Here is a 27,448-nt window from a genome sequence, read left to right on the forward strand (position 1 = left end):
TGGGGGGGGGGGGGTATAGTAATAGTAGGAGTTTTGCGGCACTTGCAATACAATAATAAGGTCATATCAGTGCCGAAGATTAAAGGTGTTACAAGAGAGCGACAAACACAAAAAAAGGAGGAGAGATCAGGACGATATATGTTCGATAGGAAAGATGGAGCAAACTACACCAGAGCACCCGCCAACCTCCAAAGGTGGGGGAGGGGGGGCACCAATAAGAAGGTTATAAATAGAAGGTCCTTGGGGATCAATCATATGCCTACCACTAATCCCTCTACAGAAGTCTTTGAGGCATTCGGCTCTCATCAGAACAGTAATCAGGGAACAATCACTGCGCCCATAGAACAAGGTCGAGGAGTGTAGGAGGGGTGAGGGGGGGGGTGTCCAGGGGGCCGCTCCAATAGTACACGTACAATGTATTTAAGTTTTAGGGGCCGTTTGGTTGAAAGGGTTGGAACGCTTTTCACGGGACAGGTCAGCCCATTAACTATTTTCAAAAAGAAGAATTTTGGCACAATTTCAAAAACGTCTAGTCACGCGTGCTGTCATTCTAAAGAGCATTCAAAAGCCTTTTCAGAAAAAAAGATTTTCACATAACGAGGTACTGGTATGGGCGATAAAAGAGCGACCTTCTCCTAACACATTCCGAGTCTCTCGCTGAACTAACTCTAAAATCTTTACGGGCACAATGACAGAATAGCCCTTTGTAGTGTAACGGTTAAACTCTTTGACATAGCACACAGAGGACGGGAGTTCCATTCCGCTTTGGAGAAGTTATTGTATCGAGTAGGGTCGATACGGCCAGCCTCCTAAAATGATGCCACGTATGCCGAAGGGGGCATAAAACATTAACAATCAACCAACCATGATAACCAAAGTTGTGCAAAGAGGTGTTACAAGAGAGCAACAAACATAAAAAAGGAGGGGAGATAAGGACGATAGACGTTGGATAGGATTGAAGGGGCAAACCACACCAGAGCACCTGCCAACCACTCACTTCCCTACTCCGTCCCTTTTCAGACCAACAAGCCAACTCCTGGGAAAAACAAGAGAGTGGGGTTTGGGTGTGGGCTCGTGACACCTGTGTATAGAGCACCGGTGGTGGGGGAGGAGGCTGTGGCGACAAGAGAAGGGTTTTGTTTTTTAATGTTGTTATTTTTTTATGTAATAGTTTTACGGCACTTGCTGAACAAATAGATAATATAAGTGCTGAAGATCAGTGGTGACCGTGTTACTAGAGACTAACATGTGGAAAAAGAGGGAGAGTTTTTAGTTTTAGTAGAGGTTTTACGGCGCTCGCAACTGTTTAAGATCATATGAGCGCCAAGGGGTAGATGTCAACAGAGAAGTCCTTACATTACAGGGAACCAGGCTTTCTCTGCTCACCACTCAAGCTTCATCGGCACAGTCTGCTTCGACTATCAAGATACCCCAGAAATAGTGGGTCACAAGAGTGTGACAAACATACAGAAGAAGTAGAGGAAAATAACGATAGTAAGGATTAGGAAAGAAAACGCAGCAGTTCCCTGTTGCAGTTCAGGAACAGTTATGAGTATGACATTGATGAATCAGTCCATTTACAATTCTACAGTGCACAAGAATTAGGAACATGGTAATGTCCCCCCCCCTTTTTTTGGGAATGGCCTAAGGACACTTCAGTCAGTAGCACCGCCCCTGGGGAGGGTGGGGGGGGGGTTAAAGGGGGAGAGATGAGAACAATAGACGCTAGGAGGGAAAGAGGGAGCAAACTACACCAGAGCACTCGCTAACCACCCACATGGAGAGAAAAGTATAACCTGGAGTAAAAAAGAACCACTTTGACAAGACACGGTAACAACCATTTTGGGTCACGGGACAAGCAAGACAAATAGACACCGAAACAACAGTGGGAAAGAAAAAAGTGAGACCTACTGATTGCATCCTCACCAAAAACAAGCATACATGTTACATATTATAATAATAATTATTATTATCATTTTCATTTATTTTTTTAAGCTCGTCCGTCAATGTCTGACGATGACCAATACATCCACAGAAGATAATATTTCTCCAGTGAAATAGAAGAATTTGAAAAATTTCCGTTTGTTTCATCACAAGCATTTTTACAGATTCAGATTCCAATGCCTCATTAAAATTAAATTTGGTTTTCCGCTTTCAACATGGAAACTGCATTGATAGCAGCTGTGCAAAAACACCTACCTTTAATAGACAAAACAACAGAATTTTAGTCCAACAGAAGAAATTACGCTCAAATAAATGGAAAGAAATTGGAATGGAGCTTGAAGTTGATAGCAACCACATTCTTATCTTATGAAATGGCTACATTGAGAGAAAATTGAGCGAAAGACAAAGGACAGTGGGACAGGAGGAAAAAGAGAGAATGGGAGAGCGAGAGAGACAGTGTGTGTGTGTGTGTGTGTGTGTGTGTGTGTGTGTGTGTGTGTGTGTGTGAGTATGTGTATGTGTGTGTGCACATGAGAGAGAGAGAGAGAGAGAGACAGAGAGAGAAAGAGAGAGAGAGAGTAAAGAAGTAGAACCAACCTCCATTGAGGTTTCCTCTGACCACCCTTGAGAATAAGCTGGAGGTAGAAAAATAAAAGTAAGCCAGAAAGTTACAGCGTGACAGTGCCCTGTATAGAAGTGCTTGTCAAAATAATGAAATCAAAGAAACCTAACATTTCTCCACTCATGAAGCAATTTTTATTGAACTTTTTTTTTGGGGTGGGGTCTCAAAACTTTTTATATGTTCATTTAAAAACACATTTCTGAGGGAATTTTGCCGAAAAACATCAAAGACACCAAAAAATGTAAATTTGCAGTTTCCAAGGACACATACGCTTTAAAAGTCACTGAACTTTGGCAGCCATTTTCTCGCTAATTTTACTTCTCAAACTAGGCGACCCCTATATACTTCAGTTGCAACATCTCGACCTCTGGATATTTTTAAAAATCAAAAGTAAGACTAATGAACACACATTAAAATCAACCCATTTGGCCATATGCCCAAAAAATTGACGAGCGCCTGATTCCACCGCGTCGTTACACATAAATGTCTTACCTTGGTCGTCATCTGCCATGTCCTGTGAGAACAGCGGATCATGTTGCCTTCTGTTTGGATCCATGTCAATTTAAAAACACGTCCTTCAAGTCTGTCTGTGAAAGTTATGGCTAAGTCTGAAAAAGGTACAAACATAAAATGTTTATTGTCATTCTGATGATTAGTAAACATCTAGACCAGGTACCTGTAAGAAACTACAAAGTCTCCCCAAAACTAAGTTTCATGTTCTAGAACTTCCGCTGAGACCTGGAAATATCACAGTGGTGAACAGGAGAACAAAAAAGGAACTAGAAACTATCTGCACACATGGAGAGATGGCCACCATCTACAACAAAGACTACAAATGTGAACAGAAAAAAAACTACCACCAGGAACTGGAGGACAACTACAGTGAAAAAAAGAACTACCATGTACAAAAATACAACTATAACTACTATTTTTCTGTCAAATAGAACGGCAAGCAGGGGAAAATACAAAATCAAACAGCTCTTTAAGAACAGTGGCACCAACTGCTGCTGGTGTTTAATAAAGTGTTGGTAACCATTATTGAAAATTCCCTTTGGAAATTGATACTTTACCGATCAACTGAGCCAGTATTACTACAACTATTGTTCTAAAATCAATTTAACCTTTGACAAACCTATGCTCCCCATCAAACTCAGAATCTAGATCTCGCATCTGTCAGTACCCAAGGCCAGGTAGTTGGCAGGTGAAAGCAGGAACTCCTTTTAACGCCATCCATAGGCATGCTCCAATACGCATATTTTTTTTTTATAATAGGTCTCAACTCAGAATTTTTTTAAAGGAGGAACTTTCTGCATGATCGCAACAGAAAAGCCTTTTCACAAGACACCCATTATTATTATACTGTTTAACCCTAGAATTCAGAAATAAAAGCCATCAAATTATCAAAGCAAGGTTATCTATTATAATAATAATAACAAATTGCATTTATATAGCGCATTGCCACAAAGAAGTGCTCAATGCGCTGTACAATAAGACAAAGAACATATGCAGCGCACAGCTCCTATAGTAATCCTCTTTCTCTCTCTATTTCATACCAATCTGAGGGTTTGGAAGATAATTTCAAGTAAAAGAGTCACTTACCAAAGATTTACAATTTTGATTATGTACAGAAAGAGGTGGCACATTTTTGGGTAGTGGAGTTTAGCAGATGGCTGTAGCTGAAATCCGCTAAATAGCAAATATTGAGACCTGTGTTTTTGATATATATATGACGAATGTTTCACTTCTGTATGTATAATTTAGACGGTCAAGTGCACAATCACTTGGACCCCTAAACGCATGCTTCAATCTGTAAAACATGCCAACTACAAGTAAAGATTGACAAAGGGAAATCCTTGCAACAACCTAGACAGCAGGCATCATGAAAACAAAGACAAGTCTAGACAGCCAGATATTAGGCGAGACTGCTCCTCGCCCAGAACAATGAAAATGATGGAACAGCTTCGTGTTCACACCTTTAAACTCACAGAACTGGGCAAGTGACTTTTTTTTTGTTGAAGGGGGGGGGGGGGGGGGGGGAGAGAGACTGAAATATGAAATGTCTTTTGACTGGTCACTCGAAATGCATCTTCAGGAGAAGGCTTCTCACTGGTGTTTGGGTGACTGTAATGTTTAGTTTAGAAAGCCTATGATGCGTAACAAGTGTGGATGCTGTAGAAACCTAATTTAGACTATTGGATCAATGATTTAGTCAAATGTATCAGCTGCCTTCTAAGAATTTTTACAACAACCGTGAATTGTGAATGCTGTAGAAAACTAGTAGGATATTTAGCCGCTTTTGAAGATATTAATGTACTTGTTAAACAAATTACACGAGAAAAGTCTCTCTGAATGTCTGATGTTGTCCATGCATTTACCAAGTTGACAGGTAGACAGGAGTGGTAGCTTGAAATACTGCATGGCTGAGCACTCTTCCCCTAAAGTCCACCACCAACAGTTTCCACCTGTTCCTCCAAACATATTAGTGCACATAAGTAGTCTTTTTGCATTTTCCACCACTCAATGCCTTTATAAACGAAACCAAGTTCGGGGAATCATTTATAAAACAGTTAGATTCCATTACATTATCGATGAAATCGACCCCAGCTCTCCAAGGGAAGTAACAGCAATGAATAAAATATCAAGGATATGAGATGGTTGCATCCCTTTCCTCCGTAGCATGGGTTTGCAAGTATTTATAGCGCAAGCTTCATGTAAATGCACGCTTAGGACCCCTATCGTATATCATTTTTAGGGGGAGACAACTGTGAGAAAACAATGAGACAGAATAACCTTCTTTGACAAAATAATCCCTTTCAATGATTTAAATTCTAATCTAAGGCTCCACTAAGCTAAGATAAAGAAAGGACACTCTTTCAGGTTGTTCTGTAATAAATGTACTTTTTTTTCATTTATTATCAGCCATCTTACAGACCTACACATGATATTTTACTTCATTCATATTTGTTATATTCAGGGTTAGGGTAGTAGGAGATGGGGTAGCTTTAGATGTATATACGGTACAGGGTACATTACCCTGATTACTCCATACATTAACCCTAGCCATTATCTAGCAAATTATCATTGTGAATAAAACGGGCAGGTCCGGAAGACTGCCTATTGAATATCAAGACAAAATCTGTCGCAAACTAAATTGTTTTTAAAAATATTTCATGGTTTTTAATCGAGCCACATCACACTTTAAGCTTAACTGCATAGTAATGTGCGCCCTTTAGACCAATCGGGGAGTTTCAGGGGGCCCTGCCTCCCTGAAGTAAAAATAAAATCGGGGGGGGGGGGGGGTTACAGGGAGGAATCCCCCCCTCCCTGCTTTAACCCATAAATTGATAATTTGATATTTTGCAGTTAAGTTCGAAATTTTCTTTAAAATAATTGATTTGCAACAGTTTTTGTAGCTGTGGTGATCTGCAGCAAAAAATACTTGCAGTTTGACCCCAAAAGCAGAGCATCTGTGTGCGGGAGTGAAAGTAAAATATCTCTCTCTCTTGACCTTTTTAACTCCCAGTGGAGCATAGGCCATTGACAACAACATTTCTCCAGCGAAGCCTGTCCTGTGCATTAAAGTAAAAAACATACTCTTTCAATTCCATCTTAGACTCACATATCATGTCGAGTTACAGTGCTTTTCCTGTTTATTTCTTTTTATAAATAGTTTTCATAAATTTTGACTTTATCATCAACCTAAATATTTTCACATTAAATTATGATGCAATATAATGGGAAGGGGGGGGGGGGGCATGCCCAGTTTACCTTCTTCCTCTCTTCCTCAAAGTAGCACACACACACACACACACACACACACACACACGTGCGCACACAGACACAAGCACGCACACACAGCGAAACCTATTTCACGCTTAGCAGCAAAGCAGGCCCGGCCGCCACAGTGAGATCTAGTCAACTGGCAAAGGAAGCCGCGGAAGACGACAAAAATAGATTGCGGAAATACGTCATCTATATTTGGGCCAATCACAGAGGAGTGCTTGGTGCTCACTGCAGCTTCATGTAAAAAGAACACTTTTAAGCAAAAATAGAAACTTGACTTATGCTGCTCATTGCATCAACTGTCTAGCTAGATAAAATTTTACCAAGTGGCAACGAGGTCGGTTACAAAATTGAGTGACAGACAACATATGACGGTATTTTTACAGAAGCACTGCCGTTTCGCGTCACATCCACTACCGGAAGTCAGCTCCTTCACCACTTTAGTGCCGTCGGATAAGAAAAAGGTCAGTTTTTTTTAGTTAAGGCTTAGTTTTAAGGTTTTATTTTGATAATGATTGCTTTTAACTCTTATCCTGCGTCTGTTCCCAGATGCATATCTTATCAGCAAACTGATTACGTCGGACGTGCTGGGCAGGCCGCCGGGGTCACTCTGTGTGTACTGTTGGTGTACAGCACGAGCGCCCGGAAACGTGTGTTTTCGCCATGAATACCGCGGGAGCGTGTCAACCGATGATGAAAATAACGCTCTATCTTTCATAGCTTTCTATTTATAAAATGTTACAAACACATGAAAAACCCCCTCTCACAAGCTGATAAGACACTACGAGTAGTTACGCCCATTCGAATAACCTTTCTGGACGCTCTTGTTGTTATGAATGACCTGAGGTCCGAAAGGGGATAATTTAGGTCAATTTCCGAATGTTTTTCACTCAAATTGTTCTCTTGTACCTGCACAATGGTATTCAAAACTATCAAACAAGCTTATTTTTTATCAGGTAGTATCATTTCATACAAAATCAAGCTCAATTGAAATATTTTGTATAGAAAAATGGAAGTCTTGTTTCCTGACTATCCTTTCGAGCTCCTCATGTCTAAGTGGGTCAATTTCTTTTATAATTTCATTGGACGAACATCTAGAGCTACCAACTTGGCATCTTTTGAATGAAACGTATGCCTCGATTGCGAACCAACGCAGGTGGTTCTAGAAGAAGGCCACAAACCCACACAAACTCAAGCAGACTGACGCACACACACTTGACCTGCGCGAACACGGATCCGACTCGGGACCCGAATGACACGTAAGAGATGTGCGCCGCGCTGAGCCAGGGGCTACACTGATTCAGGACCAGAACGTAAGCGAGGTGCCGAAATAGGCTTATCGGGCGACATAAACCCAGCTCCCGCAGGATGAAAGTTAATATAGTCATTAGGAGGGTTTCAGGGGGTCTCCCCCTGATGTGTGAGTAGGCCTACGTTATAGCTGTGTAGTGGGTCGGGTAGGGGGCCCTGAAATAAAGTGCCATAACATCTAATAAACTAACCATTTGTGACGTTTTTCAATGCCAAAATCATGTTCAGGGCCCTAAAAAACCTAAAAAGCTACAAAATAATACCCTCTATGACATCCTATGAGACGAGAGGGTTTCTATAAAGGCCACCTCTATTCTCACCCCAAGTGAGTATAGCGCAGGCGAGTCTTTTGGCTATTCTCACCCGGTGGGCGTTCACCGTTATAGCCTGGGTCAACCAGTGTAGCGTTCACCCTGAACCACAGAATTCTACACTGTAATAACAGAATTGTATAATTCTGTGCCGTGAACAAACTACTGATTATTACTACTATTACTACTGATAGTGTTAGCCTAAAAGCGTGCAATTTTGTCAGTGGGCAGTGGAGAGAGAGAGAGAGAGAGAGAGGAGTAGCGCAAGAACTTCCGGGCAAAACAAAATGGCGACCCGCGTAGTTCGGCTCGATTCGGAAAGTTAAACAGCCGTAGCATCTTTGTAGACGACCAAATTAATTTACTTTTGTGTTTTAACATCATTTTTTAACTTTGTTTTGGTCAATTTGATCGTCCACACCGATAGAGACAGTATTCAGAGAAAGAGACACAGAGAGAGAGAGGGGGGAGGAGTAGACCTTGTGAGAGAACTTCCGGGCAAAACAAAATGGCGACCCGCGTAGTTCGGCTCGATTCGAAAAGTGAAATAGCCATAGCCATAGCATCTTTGAAGATGATCAAATTAGCTTATTTTTGTGCTATAGTGTAATTTGTTCTTGGCTTTTATCAATGAAAGTGGCTATTCTCACCCGCCCGGAAGTTCTCGCAAGTTCAACTCCTCCCCTCTTCTCTCTCTCTCTGTCTCTTTCTGAATACTGTCTATCGGTGTGGACGATCAAATTGACCAAAACAAAGTTTTAAAATGATGTTAATACACAAAAGTAAATTAATTTGGTTGTCTACAGACAAAGATGCTACGGCTATTTAACTTTTCGAATCGAGCCGAACTACGCGGGTCGCCATTTTGTTTTGCCCGGAAATTCTCGCACTACTCCTCTCTCTCTTTGTCTCTCTCTCTCCACTACCCACAGACAAAATTGTACGCTTTTAGTAGGCTACAGTGTGTTCACGGCACAGAATTCTACAATTTTTCTGTTATCACAGTGTAGAATTCTGTGGTTTAGGGTGAACGCAAAATTTGGTGAACACGCACCGGGTGAGAATAGCCACAAGACTCGCCTGCACTATTCTCACTCCAGGTGAGAATAGAGGTGGCCTTTATCAATTTGATCATCCACACCGATAGACAGTATTCCGAAATGAGGAAAAACAGGACTTGTTTCACACCGGGTGAGAATAGCCTACGCTGGCAAGTTTCACCCAGGGTGAGAGGTGGATCGTATTTTTATTCTCACCCTGGTTGAGGATACTGGATAGCCACTTCCTTCTATAAATTTACCCATTATTGTAGACTAGACTCTACAACACTAAAAAAAATGTTTCGACTATCGAATTTTCCTACCACATAAGTAAAATGAAAGTGCAAATCCTCTATAATCAGCTATTAACCTAAATGACAAAGGAACTCGACTTCACAGTCGTTCATCATGAAGGAATTTTGAAGAATCAGCAGGGCAACACAGTCATGCACACACAACTGCAACACAGGAATCCCGCAACACAATAACAACAACGAAAAAAACTTGTTTACATTCAGACATTTACACGCCTCGATAGCCAAATTACTTCATAATTCATTTCCCAACACTTTTTAGCATAGCAAAAATCTCCATGTCATACTTTCTTTAAACTACATCACAAACATCATAAACAATGACAACACAAATGTCCAAAGCAAAACATGCCTCAACGGCTACCAAATCCGCCGCCATGGTCTGTTTTATTCCGCTCTTTGGATTGTGGGAAATGTACGGGAAGTAACCACGAAAAACAACAGCGCTTTTTATCTGCTCGGATTGCTCCACATAGCCTAGGCCTACATTAATTTGTAGTTTCGTGGAACAAGCTTAAACTAGGGCCAACGAAAGGGCTGACAGAAAAAGTGAAAGCAAGAAAAATTAATGTTATTTAGCGCTAGTGCATCTTAACCCTGTCACACTGGTAAACAATCTCAGCTTACTTGTGTAGTTGCATCAATATAAAAATGGTGGGAAATCTGATATTAAAGTGAAATTTGAAAATGTATGTAGAGGGTTGCCATGGTAATGGCTGCCCATTATAATAATATTGGAATATCAATATCATAAAGAAAAGTACTTTTTTTAAATGTATGATTTGGTTATAAAAGATTTTAAATTATTATCATATATGTTGTGGGTTGGGTTTGTTTGTTGTTGTTTTGTTTTTTTGGTCTTTTTTCAGTATAGTTGGTAAGTGAAAGCGGGCGAAGTTCTATTACTAGATTTCTACTAGATCTAGATCTAGAATCTACATGTAACATGTATTAGACAAAAATTTGAAATGAGTCCGGCATAATATGGTCATGCCAACTTCCGATCCGAATAGAGCTGGCCTTTTCAAAATCGAGGTCCGAATAAGGGATCTGTCAGTACTCTAAAAATTATGAAGATAAAGATTTATCTTACAAATTTTTCGAATGATAGATTTTTTTTCTGTTCCCACCCCCTTGAAAAAGCCCAATTTGAGAAAATAGCCCATAAATTTTTGACGCGCAAACATATTGATAACGTAGTTATACAATAAGCTCAGAGTAACATTGTCAATTGTTTAGATACCCAGTCTGCATGCAGTTATATGACATCCTGCATGTTTCTCAAGGAGTTTACTGTAAACTCCTTGCTGTTTCTACAGCTTTTCTACTAGCTAGACTACTCCTTGGATCCCTCTACTGTCTTTCAACCGCACCCCTAATCTTCAGGTTGGAAAGATCTCTAGCTTTCTCGGACAAGGGCGAAAAATCTCGGAGGTCCGTAAAGATTTCTTGGAGGTCTAATATCGATAAGAGTAGGCTTTGGCAGCCGCACGCGCAAATTTCAAACTTTCCTACCATCTGAAAATGTTTAATGTGTCTCGCGCGCTCATATGACCTGATGCAGTTGCAAGCTCAGTAAAACACAAAACACAAAAACAACATAGTAGATTTACATTATTATCAGACCCCTGCTGGGGTCTCTCTCTCTCGTGGCCTTGAGTTTCAGGTGTTCGCCTCTCATTCGAAGGTCTCGGGCTCGAATCCGGGTGGCAACCGAAACATTTTCTTATCTAAAACTACCTCCTTTCCTGCTCTATCGTCTGCTTTCGTCTCCACTTTCTGCCCCCACCCCATCACCTCCTTTACCCCCTCCTGTCTGGGCTCTTAGTGACTCTTTTTGCATCCATTCCTACTGTTACTCCTTGGTTCCTTCTTACTGCTGTCTTTCAGCCACACCCCTGACCTTCTGGTTGAAAAGATCTACACCTAGCCTTCTCGGACAAGGGTGAAAAATCTCGGAGGTCCCGTGAGCAATTTGCGCACGTTAAAGATCCCATGGTGGTTTAAAATCGAAACGAGTAAGAAAAAAACAGTCTTCGGCCGCCACCCAGGGAAAATTCAAAATTTCACACGGAACGCTCATGTATGTACATGTACCTTGCAGTTGCAAGCGCCGTAAAACACTTTCACTTACAAAAAAAGACCCCTGCTTCTCAATGTCACCCTTGGTGTCTTTGCTTCTCAAGCTGGAATCGCTGTCTCTTTTGCTGTTTACGACCATATTTTTTTATAGGCGTTTCCCGTCTTTCTCAAGGCACTTTTTTAGTTTATTTGCGGTTGTCTCAGATTGGTGCCTGTTGTGATATATATATATATATATATACTTGAATTCCAAGGCTTCCTTTTGAAAACAGTTCTGACGGACCACAGTGGAATTAGGCCTATCAATATCAACACAGGAGAGTTGTGACCATTCCGGTAGACCCCAGTGCCGCGAATTGACTCTTGGTGTGACCAATGGAGTTGAAGCACTCGTTAGCTATGTGTATAGACTTGGACGCGCATCTTCTTTTCCAAATTTCTGGTTGGGTAAGCTTTTCCATAAGATCTAATTGGTCGTACAAATTTTGCTACATCTTGTCTTATATGTACGTGCTTGCTCGGTGAAGATGGTACTATGAATTTGAAGCCAGTGGGGCAGAGATTGTGTTAAGGGTTGTCGTCAGCGCTGATAAGGGAAAAAAATTCCACTGTAGAAAGAACTATCATCCCGCATTTGCTGTTTTGGTTGTATGGTCTTTTAGATGAGTGGGATAAGTGTCGTGTTGTTCTTGTTTTTTCTTTCAATGTTCGGCTTCGTGAGTTTTTCGTTGGGGTCTTTGTTGTTAGTTGTTGGTGTTTTTTGGGTTGTCCAGGGTGTTCAACATACTTTCGCTTATGTGATTTATAGTCCAGCCATAGACCGAGACCTATTCGTCAGTGGAAAGTACGGTGTGTAAACGCTGTTCATCACTCTCTTTGTACGGCGTGAGGGGCACTCTCACCAAATATCCGGTTTTTTTTGGTAAATTCTAGGCTTGTCTTAAGCAGGCTGTGCAGGTTGTCGTGAAAATTTCCCCTTGTCAAGCTTAACTTGTCGGCATGTTTCGCGGATCGGAGCGTGCGTTTAGAGGGAGTGACCGTGCGTTTGTACGTCTAAATTATATAGTAAAAAAACCCGTCAGATGACGAAAGCGTGCGTTTAGGCGGAGACTACTGTACCGTACTGTTGTAGTATACGTAGATCTTCATTATTCATCATAGATCTGCGCATACTACAATTATATATATATATATATATATATATATATATATATATATATATATATATATATATATATAGAGAGAGAGAGAGAGAGAGAGAGAGAGAGAGAGAGAGTCCGTGCCGGCTATAAGCACGCCGGCTTAAAGCACATTTCGGACCCAAGCACGCTAAACGGCTCTTACCGAATTTTTGCTACATGTATATAAATTACACGCCTTTAAGCACGGTAACTTCGGCTTCAGGCACGCTTCACTTACAAGACAGTCAATACTTTTATGATGACCCATCGAAGTTTGAACACAGTCTACACCGCAGCAGTGAGTGTGTTAAGAGAGACACAGAGAACGCAAGTGATGGAGACACACTCACACGGCGGAGAGGAAGGCAGAGAGATGCACACAGCCGCGCGCGTAGACATAGGATCTAGCCGAGGGCAAAGTTACTTTAGTTACACACAGACAAAAAAATACAAAGAGAGTCAGGGAGACGAGAAAGGGCGACTGGCTGCATTTTCACCTTTGACCCTCGCTATCCATAATCCTGATTGTGTATCACGCGCGAGGTGGGATGAATGTGGCACAGCGGGTAGTGGTAGGCCTACTGTACGCACAGGCAGCGTGTAGGCCCAGTGTGCTGTATCGTGAAGGGCCGTCTAAATTAGGTTTTCATTTCCCATTCGGCCACAAAACAAAAACTACCATGGCGGGTAAAAATAAGAGTGCACACTTTTGCGGGATCGCTATAGGCCTACTTACAATACAAACAAAGGGAAATAGCACGGGAAATTTTCTACCAAAAAATCTCTGGATTATGTCTACTTCGCACTCAAGCACGCTTCGGATTTAAATATTTAAGCACACCTATGCTTTCTCCCGATGACCGTGCTTAAAGCCGGCATGGACTGTATATATATATATATAAAACATATATATATATTATATATATATATATATATTATATATATTATATATATATATATATATTATATATATTATATATATATATATATATTATATATATTATATATATATATATATTATATATTATATATATATATATTATATATATATATATATATTATATAATATATATATATATAATATAATATATATATATAATATATATATAATATATATATATATGCGGTCCAAGCGGAGGAAGGAGGAAAGTAGCGGGAACAGCTAGATGAAGCGGAGTTTCCGCTATTTAGCGGGAAAGTGGCAGCTATGATATATATAATTTTATGACCAACAGGCACTCGAAAATGACGCAGGTGGTGGTTGCTTACACTTACAAGAGAATTTTCCTCTGGGATAATAAAGTAATTGCTACCGGTACACGAAATATGATTCTTTCAATACTTTCATAAGTCATAAACCCATAAATATGAATACACACACATATGTATTCAATTTTAAAAATAACAAGTGTCCTTTTCTTGTCTTCTATGATTTGTAACTCGTCCATGTTACTTTTTGTACATGTAACAAGCCCAAAATGTAATATTCGAAGGGCATAACAAAAGTTTTTTACCTGACCATGAAGGAATAAAGTAATAAAGGTAGAAAGCTGAAATTTGGTGCTAACATTAATGATAATCTATCTCTGTGCAGTTGCCTCCCACAGTTATACATTCTTGCCATCGGTGTATGGCCTTGAAAAGACCTTGTCAGAAAACCCGACCTTCGCCGCTTCACTTTGACGTCATCATCACTTTCAAAATGCCTTCCGTTTAAATCCTTTTTCAGTTTAGGGAATAAAAAAGAATCGGACGGGGATCGTATGTCAATTTTCAAGATAATCTGTCTTAATCTCTCCTTCTACTTCTTGCCCCCCCCCCACTTTTCCACTTGATGATGATGGCTGCACCTTTACCTTCTTTGGTGTTGGAGACGAGGGCGATTTTACGGCATTTATGCAGATTTTGACTCAGGACCGTAGTGATGGACCTATGTCTCATCCATGGTGTTGCAAGTCTTTCAAAAAATTTAGTTTTATTCCTTACATACAGACAGACCAGAGGGGGTTTACAGTCCTCTCTGATACAGACCAAACAATTCTTGACAGTAATCCACAAGTTGCACTTTTTGAGGAGTAAAAAAAAACCGGGGACCCATCTCACAGAGACCTTGGTCATATTCAAATGTTCATTTAAGATTTGTTCAAGTTCAACTGATCCAATGCTAAGTCAAGTCTATTTGCTCAAACGTTTGACTGTCACCCGCCTATCAGACAACACATGTTCCTTGATTTTCAACAAATCCTTTTCTGATTCAGTTGTAGCTGTCATAATTGAGTTTGAGTGACCATCACGGTGGTCATCTTCAATCAATGTCCATGAATCCACATTTGAATTTTTGACACCAATTTTTTTTTTTATCCCAGCATGGGATGGGCAGTCAGTTCCATTTTATATACGTATATATGGCATGCATCTCGGTAAAAATATTTTGTAGTTGCTTGCCTTGCAAGAGCAAAAACTTCTTTACTGCCCTGAGCTCAATTTTCATGTTGAAACTGGAGAACATACTCCCATTCACTTACACTACAGTGCGCTGGTGTTAAAACCAGTAACTGAGTGAAAATTCCCCAGAATTTACATGCATTCTAGGAAGTAGGCCTACCGGTAGGAAGATTGTTGGCTTTCACCACAAATTTCAGCTTTTTATCTTTATTCCTTTATGGTCAGGTAAAAAAACTTTTGGTATGCCCTTCGTATGGGTTAACCGGTTAAGTGTTGCTGATTGTTATTATATTTGTAATGTATTGTGTATGCTGACAAGTTTCTATTGAGATAAATCAACTGAGTCAGAAGTCAGAAGTGCCGCCTCTTCTAAACAACCTTTGTGATGAAAGGTGTGTTCCTCTAAATTAATCTTGCCCCATAAAATTTCCTATTAAATATTCGTTGACGTCAGTGGTGCTCATCAAAATCTTTTTCTCGGGCCCAGCAATCTATTTCTTAACAAGTCCCAGCAGGTAAGTTGAGATCCAGATGAGTCGATCTTATTTCACACCCCCAACATCAACTCTTCCGGAGCAGTGTGATCATAGTATTCTGTTTCAATTTCAAGACAGATGGGGACAATTAAAATAGTATATTGTGATTCGTAGGATTCATGCCGCTTAGAATTACCGGTAGAAGTTAGTGTTCCGGTATGACAACACAAAAGGGCATATTAAAAAGGGAGAGAAGGAACAGGAACCATAACCAGCCACTGGAAGAGTGAACTGCAAGTGCACGTCCAAACTGAACTTATTCTCTACATGTACAAATCAAATTTAGGGACACAGAAGAACCTGCGAACAACCACATATATCCAGATGACCATGTTCACCCTAGCACTCTTTTTGGACATTTAACTTAAGATACCGCTCAAGGTGGTCACATTTCTTCGACAATATGTTTTTTAGTTTTAGTACTTTTACTTTTAGTAGAGGTTTTACGGCGCTCGCAACTGCATAAGGTCAATTGAGCGCCAGAAGATTAGGGTAGGTGTTACAAGAGAGTAACAAACATAAAAAAGGAGGGGAGATTAGGACGATAGATGCTGGATAGGAAAGAAGAAGCAAACCACACCAGAGCACCAGCCAACCACCCACGACAATGAGTACAAGTCTCTTTTAGAGTTTTACTGCACTTGCAACACAATAAGGTCATATAAGTGCCGAAGATTAGAGGTGTTACTGTACAAGAGAGTAACAAACACAAAAAAGAGCAGAGATAAGGATGATAAAATGTAGATGTTTGAATGATAGGAAAGAAGAAGCAAACCACACCAGTGCACCCTTTGGAAAGGGTCGACTTCATTTTAATAGTAGAAACTACTTTATGTCACTCACAACATAATGTCTTTCAAGTGCAGAAGATTAGACGTTTTACAAGAGAGTAAAACACATAAAAGGAAGAGGACAAAGAACGATAGTGTTTGAAATAAAAAAGAAAAAAGATCCAGAGCACCCCCCCGACCGGGTTGGACTTCCAAGGAAATAAAAAGACATACCAACATTCAAACCATATTTAGTACGGGTAAGACAACCAGATACTTCCTTCAGAAAAGTAGGGGACTTCCTGGTGCCTCCACCTTATCCGAACACCCAAACTCATCTGGTACCAGCAGTGGTGGGTGAACAAATTGCTAACACCCCCCCCCCCCCCCCCCCATCTGCAGGTTTGTGCAGACCAGACCCACATCTCAGGGGTTAGGTGCTTTACCACAGCACGTAAAAGACCCGAGTCTAATTCCCGCGAGAGGGGATTTTTTTTATTACAAGTATCGAGTTCTTTCTGCTGAAATGTCCCCAAGCTCAGGTCGTTTTTGATTTTGTAAGTGTTTTACGGCGCTCGCAACTGCATAAGGTCATATGAGCGCCAGAAGATTAGAAGTGTTACAAGAGAGTAACGAACATAAAAAGAAGAAGCGGAGATAAGGAGGATAGAAGTCTCATAGGAAAGAAGAAGCAAACCATACCAGAGTACCCGCCAACCACTCACAGCTCAGGTTGAAGCCAGCCCCCTAAATGATATAAACTGTGTTTATGGGGACGTAAAAACATCCACATCATTGCATGTCTTTGAAAATAATCAACAACTCCTCACACATTCCTTTGCCACACCGAGGGTCAGAAACCAGACAGATGCAGTATCATGCACTCAACAGTATTATAAAAAGTGCAGGGCCACACAGTAGTCTCAGCCTTCATTAGAAGACCACCATGTAGATTCAGACAGACAAAATGGACGGATGGGGGGAGAGAGAAAAGACAGAACCAAAACACACCAGACAAAAGACAACCACAGGACACACAGAAGATCAGGGGGAAAGATATAAAAGACAATATTCAGTGTGGTAGTTTTCAATATTTATTTCCTCATGTGTCCATTTACTTCTTCTTGGCCACACCAACGGTTCTTCCTCTACGTCCAGTGGTCTTGGTGTGTTGACCTCTCACACGCAGACTGAAAAAAAAAAGCACAAGACAATGTACTACATCAGTAAAAAGCCAATTTTACATCTCAAGTGCCAACTTGCAAAGCTTCCATATATCAAATCAAAACAAATATAAGCCAAATATACCACGAAAACAGGAAAGAAATTTTCTAACTAAAGAGAGAGAAAGGAGAGAGTGAAACCATCAGCAGAGGAAACATCTTCAAAGGCCTGTTTAGAAATTGGTAATAATGCAACAATTAGTCTAACTAAGAGCAAACAGATGTGTGCAAAAGCATGTTGTCTCCATCCGAATCAACAAGCCAAGTAGCGACCTGATGGTGTAAAGGAAGACATTTACTGTAGCTGTCTTGATTATGGCATTGACCTGTACAGACAATGCTTTACATGCAGAGACAGCATGACATTTAAGAAACGTTCCCAACACCTGAATATTCGAGAATATACAGACAGAATAGGATTGTAACAAGTAAGCTTAAGAGACATACAAAATATAAATGTAACATGATCTGGTGGCACCAGGCTCTCATTAATTTTTGGTCACACAGGGTTATCGGCAGCACCTCAAAGCCTGTTCATTTTCATGGCATTTAGTTTTAGTAAGACTTTTACGGCACTTGCAATACAATAAGGTCATACAGCAGAACTCTGATTCAACGAGGTCGCCGGGCCTGACCTAAAATCTCATTGAATCGGAGTGTTCGTTATAGCAAACATGAGGCTTTGAGTCAATAATTAAGGGCATTGAGCAAGTAATGTATAAAGAGAAGTCACAAGTAGTGCCTGGAAGGCCTGCATATTATGAGATAAACAAACAAACAAACCCAATTCGTTCAAATGAACACGCCTGTACAATCTCGATTGTTTACCAAAAAGTTGTGTTGCTGTGTAGAGCCTAGCGTACGGCAACTCTTGATTCCATAGACCAGCGCACAATTCATGATGTAGATCTACGCAAAGACTAGCTTATCATTGTAATAATGATCAGTTGCAGAGGGAAAAAAACAATAAACCGACACGTTTGTATCTGTAACGTTTAACGCCCTGACGGCTAGTGCCCCCCCCACCCACAAGTGTGCAGGCCGCCCCATCCGACCCCAACACAAGCCAGAGTAGACGTGTGCGTGTGCCAACAACGCATGAGTTGGTATGAAAAAAAAAAGGCCCCTGATTGGTCGCATGCAATCAGTTAAGTGAATAATGTTTCACGATGCAGGTATAATGGATGGTTTCCGGGTATAAATAAAGTTTGTTCTGGAAGTAACATGAGCGAAGCCACGTCTGCAGGGGCTGTTCACCCTGGAAAGGACCTTTATTGAACCCGAGCTTGCTAATTTCAGTGTTCGTTGAATCCGCGATATTTTTGTATATATATATATTATTTTTAAAAATAAAAAATATGGGGGAATCTATCTCATCAAATGTCCCACTGTGTAAGTGTCGAAGATAAGAGGTTACAAGAGAGTAACAAACATAAAAAAGGAGGAGGAGAGATCAGGACGATAGATGTTTGATATGAAGGAGCAAACCACACCCGAGCACCCGAAACTATTTATACGTCACAGACAGGAAACCTCTTCAAAGGGCTGTTTAGAAATTGGGAAAAGGCAACGATTATTCTAAGACTACTAAGAGCAAACAGATGTGTACAAAAACGTGTTGTCTCCATCCGAATCAACAAGCCAAGAAGCGACCTGATGGTGTAAAGGAAGACATTTACTGTAGCTGTCTTGATTATGGCATTGACCTGTACAGACAATGCTTCACATGCAGAGACAGCATGACATTTAAAAAACGATCCCAACATCTCAACATTCGAGAATATACTGACAGAATGGGATTGTAACAAGTAAGCTCAAGGGACATACGAAATATAAAGGGGGCACAATGTAGTGGAACCAGGTTCTCGTTGATTTTTGGAACTATCTCAAAGCCTGTCAATTTGCCTTGCTTTTAGTTTTAGTAAGAGTACAACGGCACTCGAAACACAATAAGGTCATATAAGTGCTGAAGACTTGAGGAGTTACAAGAGAGTAATAAACATAAAAAAGGAGAGACCAGGACGATAGATATTTGATAGAAAAGGAGCAAATCACACCAGAGCACCCGCCAACCACCCACGCCTCGCTTTTGAAGAAAAAATTTTCTTTTAAAAACGTAATAAGTCGATATATTTACGACAGAAGCATGTGAGGGTAGCCTAGTTTCAGAGACAAAATGGCAGCCAAAGTTCGGTAACTCCCATACCCAGAGAGTCCCTGAAAACTGCCCCCCCCCCCCCCCGCAAGTGATTGCAGGCAGGTATGGGTGTAATGAGTTAAGGAATGTAAGTTGTCACAGGATCCTCAGTGCAGACTTGAAACCACACCAAGAGTTTTAAACAAAGTTAGTTTCTGTAGCCCTTGATAAAAAAAAACCACAAAGACAATGTATAATGCCAGTGTGGTTGTGAGCCAGGCTGGAGAAGGAAGCAATTGCATTTATAATAGTATTAGTATACAGTCAAGATTTTACCACCAGAAAGACAACTATACCCCTTACAAACTGCTCCACTTAAAAAAAAAAAAAAAAAAAGCATGTTTCTAAACAATGTATCTCATCAGTTCACAAGACATGATGTCAGACCTTTGCAACCCAAGTATCAAATATAACATCAAGTGGTGACTGCGCATTACATTTTCATTCATCTCACAAAACACAACCGAATCCCCCGAACAACAGAATGATAAATCTTACCCCCAGTAATGACGCAGACCCCTATGGGCACGGATTTTCTTCAAACGCTCCAAATCCTCACGGAGCTTGTTGTCCAGACTGTTACTCAGGACCTGGCTGAAGCGGCCATCCTTGATGTCCTTCTGTCTGTTGAGGAACCAGTCAGGGATCTTGTACTGGCGGGGGTTGGTCATCACAGTGATGATCCTCTCCACCTATCCATACAGGGGAGAAAAAAAAGTGATAGAGCAAAATCCAAACCTTGAGGAAAACACTGAAAATGGACAGGCAAAACCTTCAGGAGACTAACAAGAACAAATCAACATGAGCTTTCAAAAGCCCATAGTAGTACGTAGTGAATCTATCCCCATATTGACCTTTACATCCAAATAGATATTCACGATCGCTTGCAACTACGCGGTGGCCATTCATGCAGCGAACACCCCCCCATATGGAAATTTTGCGGGAAAAGGGAAAGAGAGGCTGCATACTATAAAGAATGTTTACAGACCCGCACTTATGCTGTGCTGATCGTGTCAATCACTATGCAGTATTTGATTGGCACGATCTCCTGTTCTGTCTCACATTGTCTTACAAAAACTAGTTATTCCACTGGTCATTTTTTTGCACCCTTAGCAACTGAAATATGACAGATCACCACAAGGAGTCACTCAAAAGCTTGAAGCCCCCTGTTCCAACTTGCATCTCACAACAAACGTTAATTGGGGGGGGGGAAAGAAAGAGAAACACAAACAGCAACAACAGTAGTTTTACCACATTCTTACCTCCTCTTCACTCAGTTCACCAGCCCTTTTTGTGGTATCCACATTGGCCTTTTTGCAGACAACGAAGGCAAATCTGCGACCAACACCCTGCGAAATTAACCGAAAAAATTATTGGCAAAAATATTTCCTCACAGAAAAAAAGAAAAGAAAAAGAATACATTGATTAAATTTTTGGAACCCAAAAACCTAGTATGTACCATACCGCCAGTATTGGACCAACAGAACCCAAAACCTATTTTTATAAAGTAGAAGTTTTACAGGGCTCGCAACTGCATAAGGTCATATGAGCGCCAAGGGGTGGATGTCAACAGACAAGTCCCTACAGGGAATAATACTCTGCTCACCTCTCTAGCTTCAACAGCACAAAGTCTGCTTCGACTATCAAGGCACCATGGAAATAACAGTTCACAAGAGTGTGACAAATATGAGCATGACATTGATGAATCAGCCCATTTATTATTCTATTGTGCATAAGAACTTGTTAATGTCCCCCCTTTGGAAATGCCCTAAAGACACTTCGGTAAGTAGCACCACCGAGAGTGAGTGTGTGTGTGTATAACACAGATCATTCTGTTAAACAAGATAATGTACCATAACCATAAAATGTATTTCCAATATCTGTAGTATACTGGGGTAATCTTGATAAAGTTGAACCAGTATGGTGTTAGCAGAGACAGATAATCACTTAACCTGACAAAAGGTCATTTCCTATGTTCTGGAAGTCAAAAAATGACCATTTTTACGTCACAAAGTGTCACTGAAAACATGACACGTCTATCTAGGCTACACATTTATCACAGGAAAAAATTTAAAACAAACCACTCTACATATGAAATAACTTTGGTTTGTTTTTTTTTTCAAAAATGCTATAAAAGCATTATAATGTTGAAGGGCATTTACATTCCCCAATCTAACAAAGCTAATCAAGCTCAGAATATTATGGACAGAAACAAATCACACAAGCAGGGGATCAAAACTGCACCAATTTCTCTCTTGTGGTATGCATACTTGCCAGCACCAGTGAATTTTAACACATTACACCCCAACTCGCCCGTGAATTTCCTTTTATGCGCTCCACCCTAACTCGCCCGCGCCAACATAGCGCCGTTACAAACGAAGTCTCGCCATGACGAGACTCTAAGGCCGAGATTTTGATACGCAGTTATTGCAAAATGTTTTTTCTTCCGTTTGATACTGAAATGTTCGAGCCAGTTTTTAGTATCAGAGCCGATCGAAGAGAGATTGCGTTCCCGACTCTTCGAAGGTGTTGACTTGTTGAAAATTGACACAACTGAGTTTTAAAAAGGAAATAACTATGGGTTTGAGCAAAAATAAGCATATGACAAAAATGAATCAGATTTTGGTGAAAACATTTTAGCAAGAGTATGGGGCGCTTCAGATTGATTAGACATAAATTGTAGATCTAGGTCCTAACCGCGAGGCTGAGCGTGATGGGTCCGACCCCCCGATTGAACTAAGAACATTTTCCAACAGTTTGTGCATACATAAAGTTATATTTTTCTGATACTACATTCATTTTTCTTTGTGACTTATTTTTTCAGGATTTTTTTGAATTTAGTATTTCTAAAATGTGGATTTTAAACACTTATGGGTTCCTTTCCCTTGCTTAGGATCAAACAATGGGCTTCCCGTCCAGACCCTTAGGGTGTAATGTGTTAAAACCTTTTTTTTAATAGGACATGCTTTGTACACATTGGTACATCTTGTGTGCATAATCATGACGGACTAGATATTCCAATACGGCATCAAATGAGTTTAAATAAAAATAAAAGATAAACCGTACAGCGCATAGAGAGCTTCGTGTTGAGTGGGAATGTGTAAAATACAAATCATAATTTATCAAATAAAAAGGCTGCGGTTATTCGTACAATAGTCAGACCAACCGTAGTTAGTTGTCCGTACAATAGTGCGAACAACTGTATTTAGTTGTCCGAACAATTGTGCTGTGCGAATAACTAGTTATCCGTACAATTATTCGAATTGGTTGTTGGTGAGCTTACATATTTTGCCTAGATCTAGTTGTAGGTTCTAGTGGTGGGCAAGGACTTACATTTTGAAGAACTAGACAAGCGGGTTAACCATTTATTGAAAACTGGTTCTGACTTGGACCTGACTTAGATTTGAGCGCCCCCCCCCATCTATGTATACACCGCCTCGCCTCCGCCCCACATCTGCTAAATACGTAACCTAATTTGGGTCTAGATCTTGCAGAGAGACTTGGATTTGGCTGAGCCAGCCTCCTCATCTCACAACACTGCTCTTCCACCTCGCCACTTCTTTCTGCGTTATCCTCTCCCAACCGCACTTCGTCCACTAGGAAAGTGGGCAGAGTTCTATCCAGATTACAATCCCGTAAACTTAAATAGGTTAAGCCACAGGCAGGAACTGGATACCCAACTTATAATCCGGGTTTCCGCAAAGCACTAGAGGTTCGTTCGCAACTGTGACCGGTCAGTGAACATGCTCGCATCATAACTTAACCACCACTTTATCAAAATTTAAATCAGCACTTAAAACGCATGTTTCAGTCCAGCTTCAATCTGTAATTTCCGACATTCCCAATACAAATATTATTAGTTCTCTCAGTATCGTTTATTCATGCTGTTCTGTTCTGCAAGAATTTATGACTGTGTGAATTCATTAATGAGAGCGAGGGTGTCTGGGTTAACTTTGTGGGATTGTCTTTACTCAAGGATGTACTGGAGAGAGAGAGAGAGAGAGAGAGAGAGAGAGAAAAAGGTTTACTATAGGAGCTGTGCGCTTCATATGTTCTTTGTATTATTGTACAGCGCATTGAGCACTTCTTTGTGGAAATGCGCTATATAAATGCAATTTATTACTATTTTATTATTATTATAAGATAGATGGGCCCTACGCCAGACCCCGGCATTATGTGAGCACCGCTGCTGTTGGGGTCCCAAAAGTTCATGCAAAGTCTGCAAGTCGCGAAGTATGGCACCCCGGAATGAGGGGGAATTATTGATTTAAAAAAAAATAATACACACTTATGGGAGAGAGGGTGTGTGTGTTATGAAAACACCCTGTCTCAGCTGCCTGAAATCTCATCAAAACTTCAGTCAGACACTGCTCAGCTTGATCGAGTCGGTTTGGCGCCCAGTGCCCATTGAGCATGACCAATCCCACCCAAAATATCGCTTTTCCGGTTTTGACAAAACTCGCTGTTTCGTGCAAATAGGCCTCAGCCTAGGCTGTGCGAGTTAAGTATTGTACGGATAACTAAAGGCAGTTATTCGTACAACAATATTGTACGGATAACCAGTTTTCCGCACAATGGTACGAATAACCATTACGAATAAAAATGTTCAGCATTGCCAATCCATAGCCATAACTTAAGATAAATTTTGAAAACTTGAACAGTACTCACCCTGATGGATGTGATGGCGAAGGGAATCTTCCTTCTACCATCAATATTCGTGTTCATCACACGAAGAATGTGTTGAAACTTCTCAGGCAAAACGAGAGACTGAAAAACCAAAACCAAACCAATTAGGAAAGGGGTTTATAAAAATATAGATCTAAGATCTAGAGATAGAGAGAAGACATATAACAAATCAATATAACTTGCTCCAGATGTAGATCTTGATTCTGAAGGCTCAAAGTTACTCAAACTTCAATGATTCAATGTCTATTTTTCATTTGAATCTGCCACAACAGACCAGATCCTCATGTCCCTTGGTTACTTAAATCCTTAATATTTATGTAGCGTCAATTGCCACAGAGAAGGCCTAAATTGGAGCCCTTGCCTTTTGCGTTGGTGAGTAGGCCTACGAGTGCTCGGTGTTCTGCGTTTGTGAACTGCTTACGCACACCTCTCTGTCCCTCTAGTGTGTGTGTCTCTCTCTCTCCCAAACTCCCGTCCCCCAGGGGCCTGATTTATGTTCCCCGATATAAATAAGTCTATTTCAGCACCTCGTCTTCTGTCCGGTCCTGTATCAGGCCGGCACCTGGCTCAGCGCATGTGCGCCACATCATCCATGCGATGACCAGGTCAACTGGGGCATGAGAGAGTTGCTAGCACCCCCCCCTCTCTTACACACTCTAGATCTACGGGGTCTGGGTGCTGAAACTTTCCGAAATCACAAAAGATTTCTCTCCCCCCCCCCCAACTCTCTCTCACACTCACACTACTACTAAGACTACTGTGTCTGGGCGCTGAAACATTCCAAAATCACGAAAGATTTCCCCTACACTACCGGGTCGTCTGTATACTTCGTGACTTTGTTCCCGGGTCTGTGTAGAATCTAGATCTACACTTCGATTTGCCTTTCTCACAATAATCAATCCAAACTGTCTCAGGACATCATTCACAGTTCACCTCTCTAAACTAAACAGACTAATGGAAAATGCACTTTCATGACCAAAACAAAACTGGCCATTTATTCAATCGAAAGAATACATGAAATCATCAAAAGTCATAAATATTGGACCCTTCGTACACAACAATATACTAGAACAAAATACCCAAAATGTACCCATAATTGCAGGATTAATTGCGATATTAAACAAGGACTTATAGTTAGGTACCCACCATTTTGATGCCTACTTTGGAAAAGGAAGTTGATTTGGAGGAGGAAGCGGAAGTAGGTAAAATACCTGGATCAGGAGTAAGCCAAGACCCTGTCCTTGCCGATATTTTTTTTTTCAATGAATAGAAATAACCCATTAGCGTAATATTTGATATGAAATATTCAACAATAAAATTTTTATGCTACAAGATCAGTGATATAATAACTTAAAGTAGATTGCCAAAAAATAAAATATCTAAATATATCTAATAAAAGAAATCCATTCCGATTAATGAATTTCCTTAGCCTACGTTATTAATTTCCAACCGAAAAGAGCACTCTCCTAAAAATTTTAGGAAGTGATGACAGAAGAAGTGAAAGAAATTGAAAGTGGAAGATTAAGAATATAGCCTAAGGTGAAGTGTCAACGATGGCAGACCTGGTGGATACTCCAGTATCCACAGATGTAAGTTTGCCAAATTATATTTACCCGGGAGGACTTCCGTAACGATCGACCACTATGAGTCAGTATGAGACAGAGCAGAATTGAGGGCAAGACTAAGGGTTGGTGGGGTAAAAGGTAAGGACAAGGTTAGGCTGGCTTAGGGTTAGAGTTAGTGGGTTAGGGTTTGGGCCACCTCTATTCTCACCCGGAGTGAGAATAGTGCCAGCGAGTCTTGTGGCTATTCTCACCCGATGCGCGTTCACCAAATTTTGCGTTCACCCTAAACCACAAAATTCTACACTGTGATAACAGAAAAATTGTAGAATTCTGACCTCTGTGCCGTGAACACACGTTCCATTACAACTGTAGCCTACTAAAAGCGTACAATATTGTCTGTGGGCAGTGGAGAGAGAGAGGAGTAGCGCGAGAATTTCCGGGCAAAACAAAATGGCGACCCGCGTGGCGTAGTTCGGCTCGATTCGAAAAGTTAAATAGCCGTAGCATCTTTGTAGACAACCAAATTAATTTACTTTTTTTTGTGTTTTAACATCATTTTTTAACTTTGTTTTGGTCAATTTGATCGTCCACACTGATAGACAGTATTCAGAAAGAGACAGAGAGAGAGAAGAGGGGAGGAGTTGATCTTGCGAGAACTTCCGCGCGGGTGAGAATAGCCACTTTCTAGGGTTTGGGTTAGTAGGGTTAGGCCTGTTCTTTATTGTGTTTGATGGGGTGGTCGCTCGTTACGGAAGTCCTTCCTTTTACCCTCCAATTGTCGCTAACAAAAGGCACAGAGTAAAAGAATCTCAGGTGATTTTGTAGTTTCGTTCAGTTTTAAGTTGAGAGTAGGGGCTTTCCCCCCTGACCTCCTAATAAAAATATGGAGGGGGAGGGGGGGGGTTTCAAGGGGGCATGCCCGCCTGAATTTTACCATAGTTTGATGTGTTGCAATTAGGTTGCATCCCTGTTGGGAAGAGATTGAAGAATACTGGACCACTCCGTAGATATCTAGATCTATACGTTATTTATATTATTGCGCGAGAATGTGGACGGGTGGAGGAGGGGGTGGGGGGTTTTCAGGGGGTCACCCCCCTGACAAAATTTTAATGAATAGATCTACCGGTCCGAGATTCTCCATTGAGAGATATTAAAAACTGGGGAAAATCATGAATTCCTAAGGTAAAGAGTAGGCAAAGTCAGTCTGCTGGTCCGGTATTCTTCAATCTTACCTCCCTGTTCTTTGGGTTGGCTATTTGGACCTTGGTCATCAAGACTTAGACTAAGACTTAGATCTAGTTCTGGATTTCTTCTCTGGATGTAGACAAATGGATATTGGATCGTGGACTTAAACTAAGTTAAACGAACAGAACTACAAGATCACCGAATATCTATTCTAGATTATTATAGATCTAAATCTAAATCTAGATCTAGATTT

At 40.7% G+C, this 27,448-nt stretch overlaps 3 protein-coding genes across 4 annotated transcripts in view; 1 reads left to right on the top strand and 2 right to left on the bottom strand.

Annotated features, from left to right (window-relative positions):
* The window catches only part of LOC101850406 (protein naked cuticle), a gene marked incomplete at its 3' end in the record, with an annotated part of 74,226 nt that extends 71,025 nt beyond the window's left edge, over window positions 1-3,201 (bottom strand). The window contains 1 exon segment of the mRNA XM_013080762.2: window positions 3,059-3,201. Coding sequence (XP_012936216.1) covers window positions 3,059-3,122 — 64 coding nt within the window.
* A 14,216-nt stretch (window positions 3,202-17,417) lies between these two features.
* LOC101863011 (40S ribosomal protein S18) overlaps window positions 17,418-27,448 on the bottom strand; it is a 37,782-nt gene continuing 27,751 nt past the window's right edge. Inside the window, exons 4-8 of the mRNA XM_013080763.2 lie at window positions 25,592-25,617; window positions 24,428-24,526; window positions 21,022-21,108; window positions 20,258-20,451; window positions 17,418-17,529 (exon numbers count right to left, since the gene is read on the bottom strand). Coding sequence (XP_012936217.2) covers window positions 17,454-17,529; window positions 20,258-20,451; window positions 21,022-21,108; window positions 24,428-24,526; window positions 25,592-25,594 — 459 coding nt within the window. The 5' untranslated portion in view covers window positions 25,595-25,617 and the 3' untranslated portion in view covers window positions 17,418-17,453. The remainder of the gene's footprint in view (window positions 17,530-20,257; window positions 20,452-21,021; window positions 21,109-24,427; window positions 24,527-25,591; window positions 25,618-27,448) is intronic.
* The window catches only part of LOC101863255 (vacuolar protein sorting-associated protein 52 homolog), a 31,762-nt gene continuing 30,194 nt past the window's right edge, over window positions 25,881-27,448 (top strand). For both annotated transcript variants that reach the window (XM_005095215.3, XM_005095216.3), the window contains exon 1: window positions 25,881-26,034. In XM_005095215.3, the coding sequence (XP_005095272.1) occupies window positions 25,999-26,034 (36 nt within the window). In that variant the 5' untranslated portion in view covers window positions 25,881-25,998. The remainder of the gene's footprint in view (window positions 26,035-27,448) is intronic.

The sequence above is a fragment of the Aplysia californica genome, unplaced genomic scaffold, assembly GCF_000002075.1.
Source record: "Aplysia californica isolate F4 #8 unplaced genomic scaffold, AplCal3.0 scaffold00098, whole genome shotgun sequence".
In the NCBI taxonomy this organism is placed as follows: domain Eukaryota; kingdom Metazoa; phylum Mollusca; class Gastropoda; order Aplysiida; family Aplysiidae; genus Aplysia; species Aplysia californica.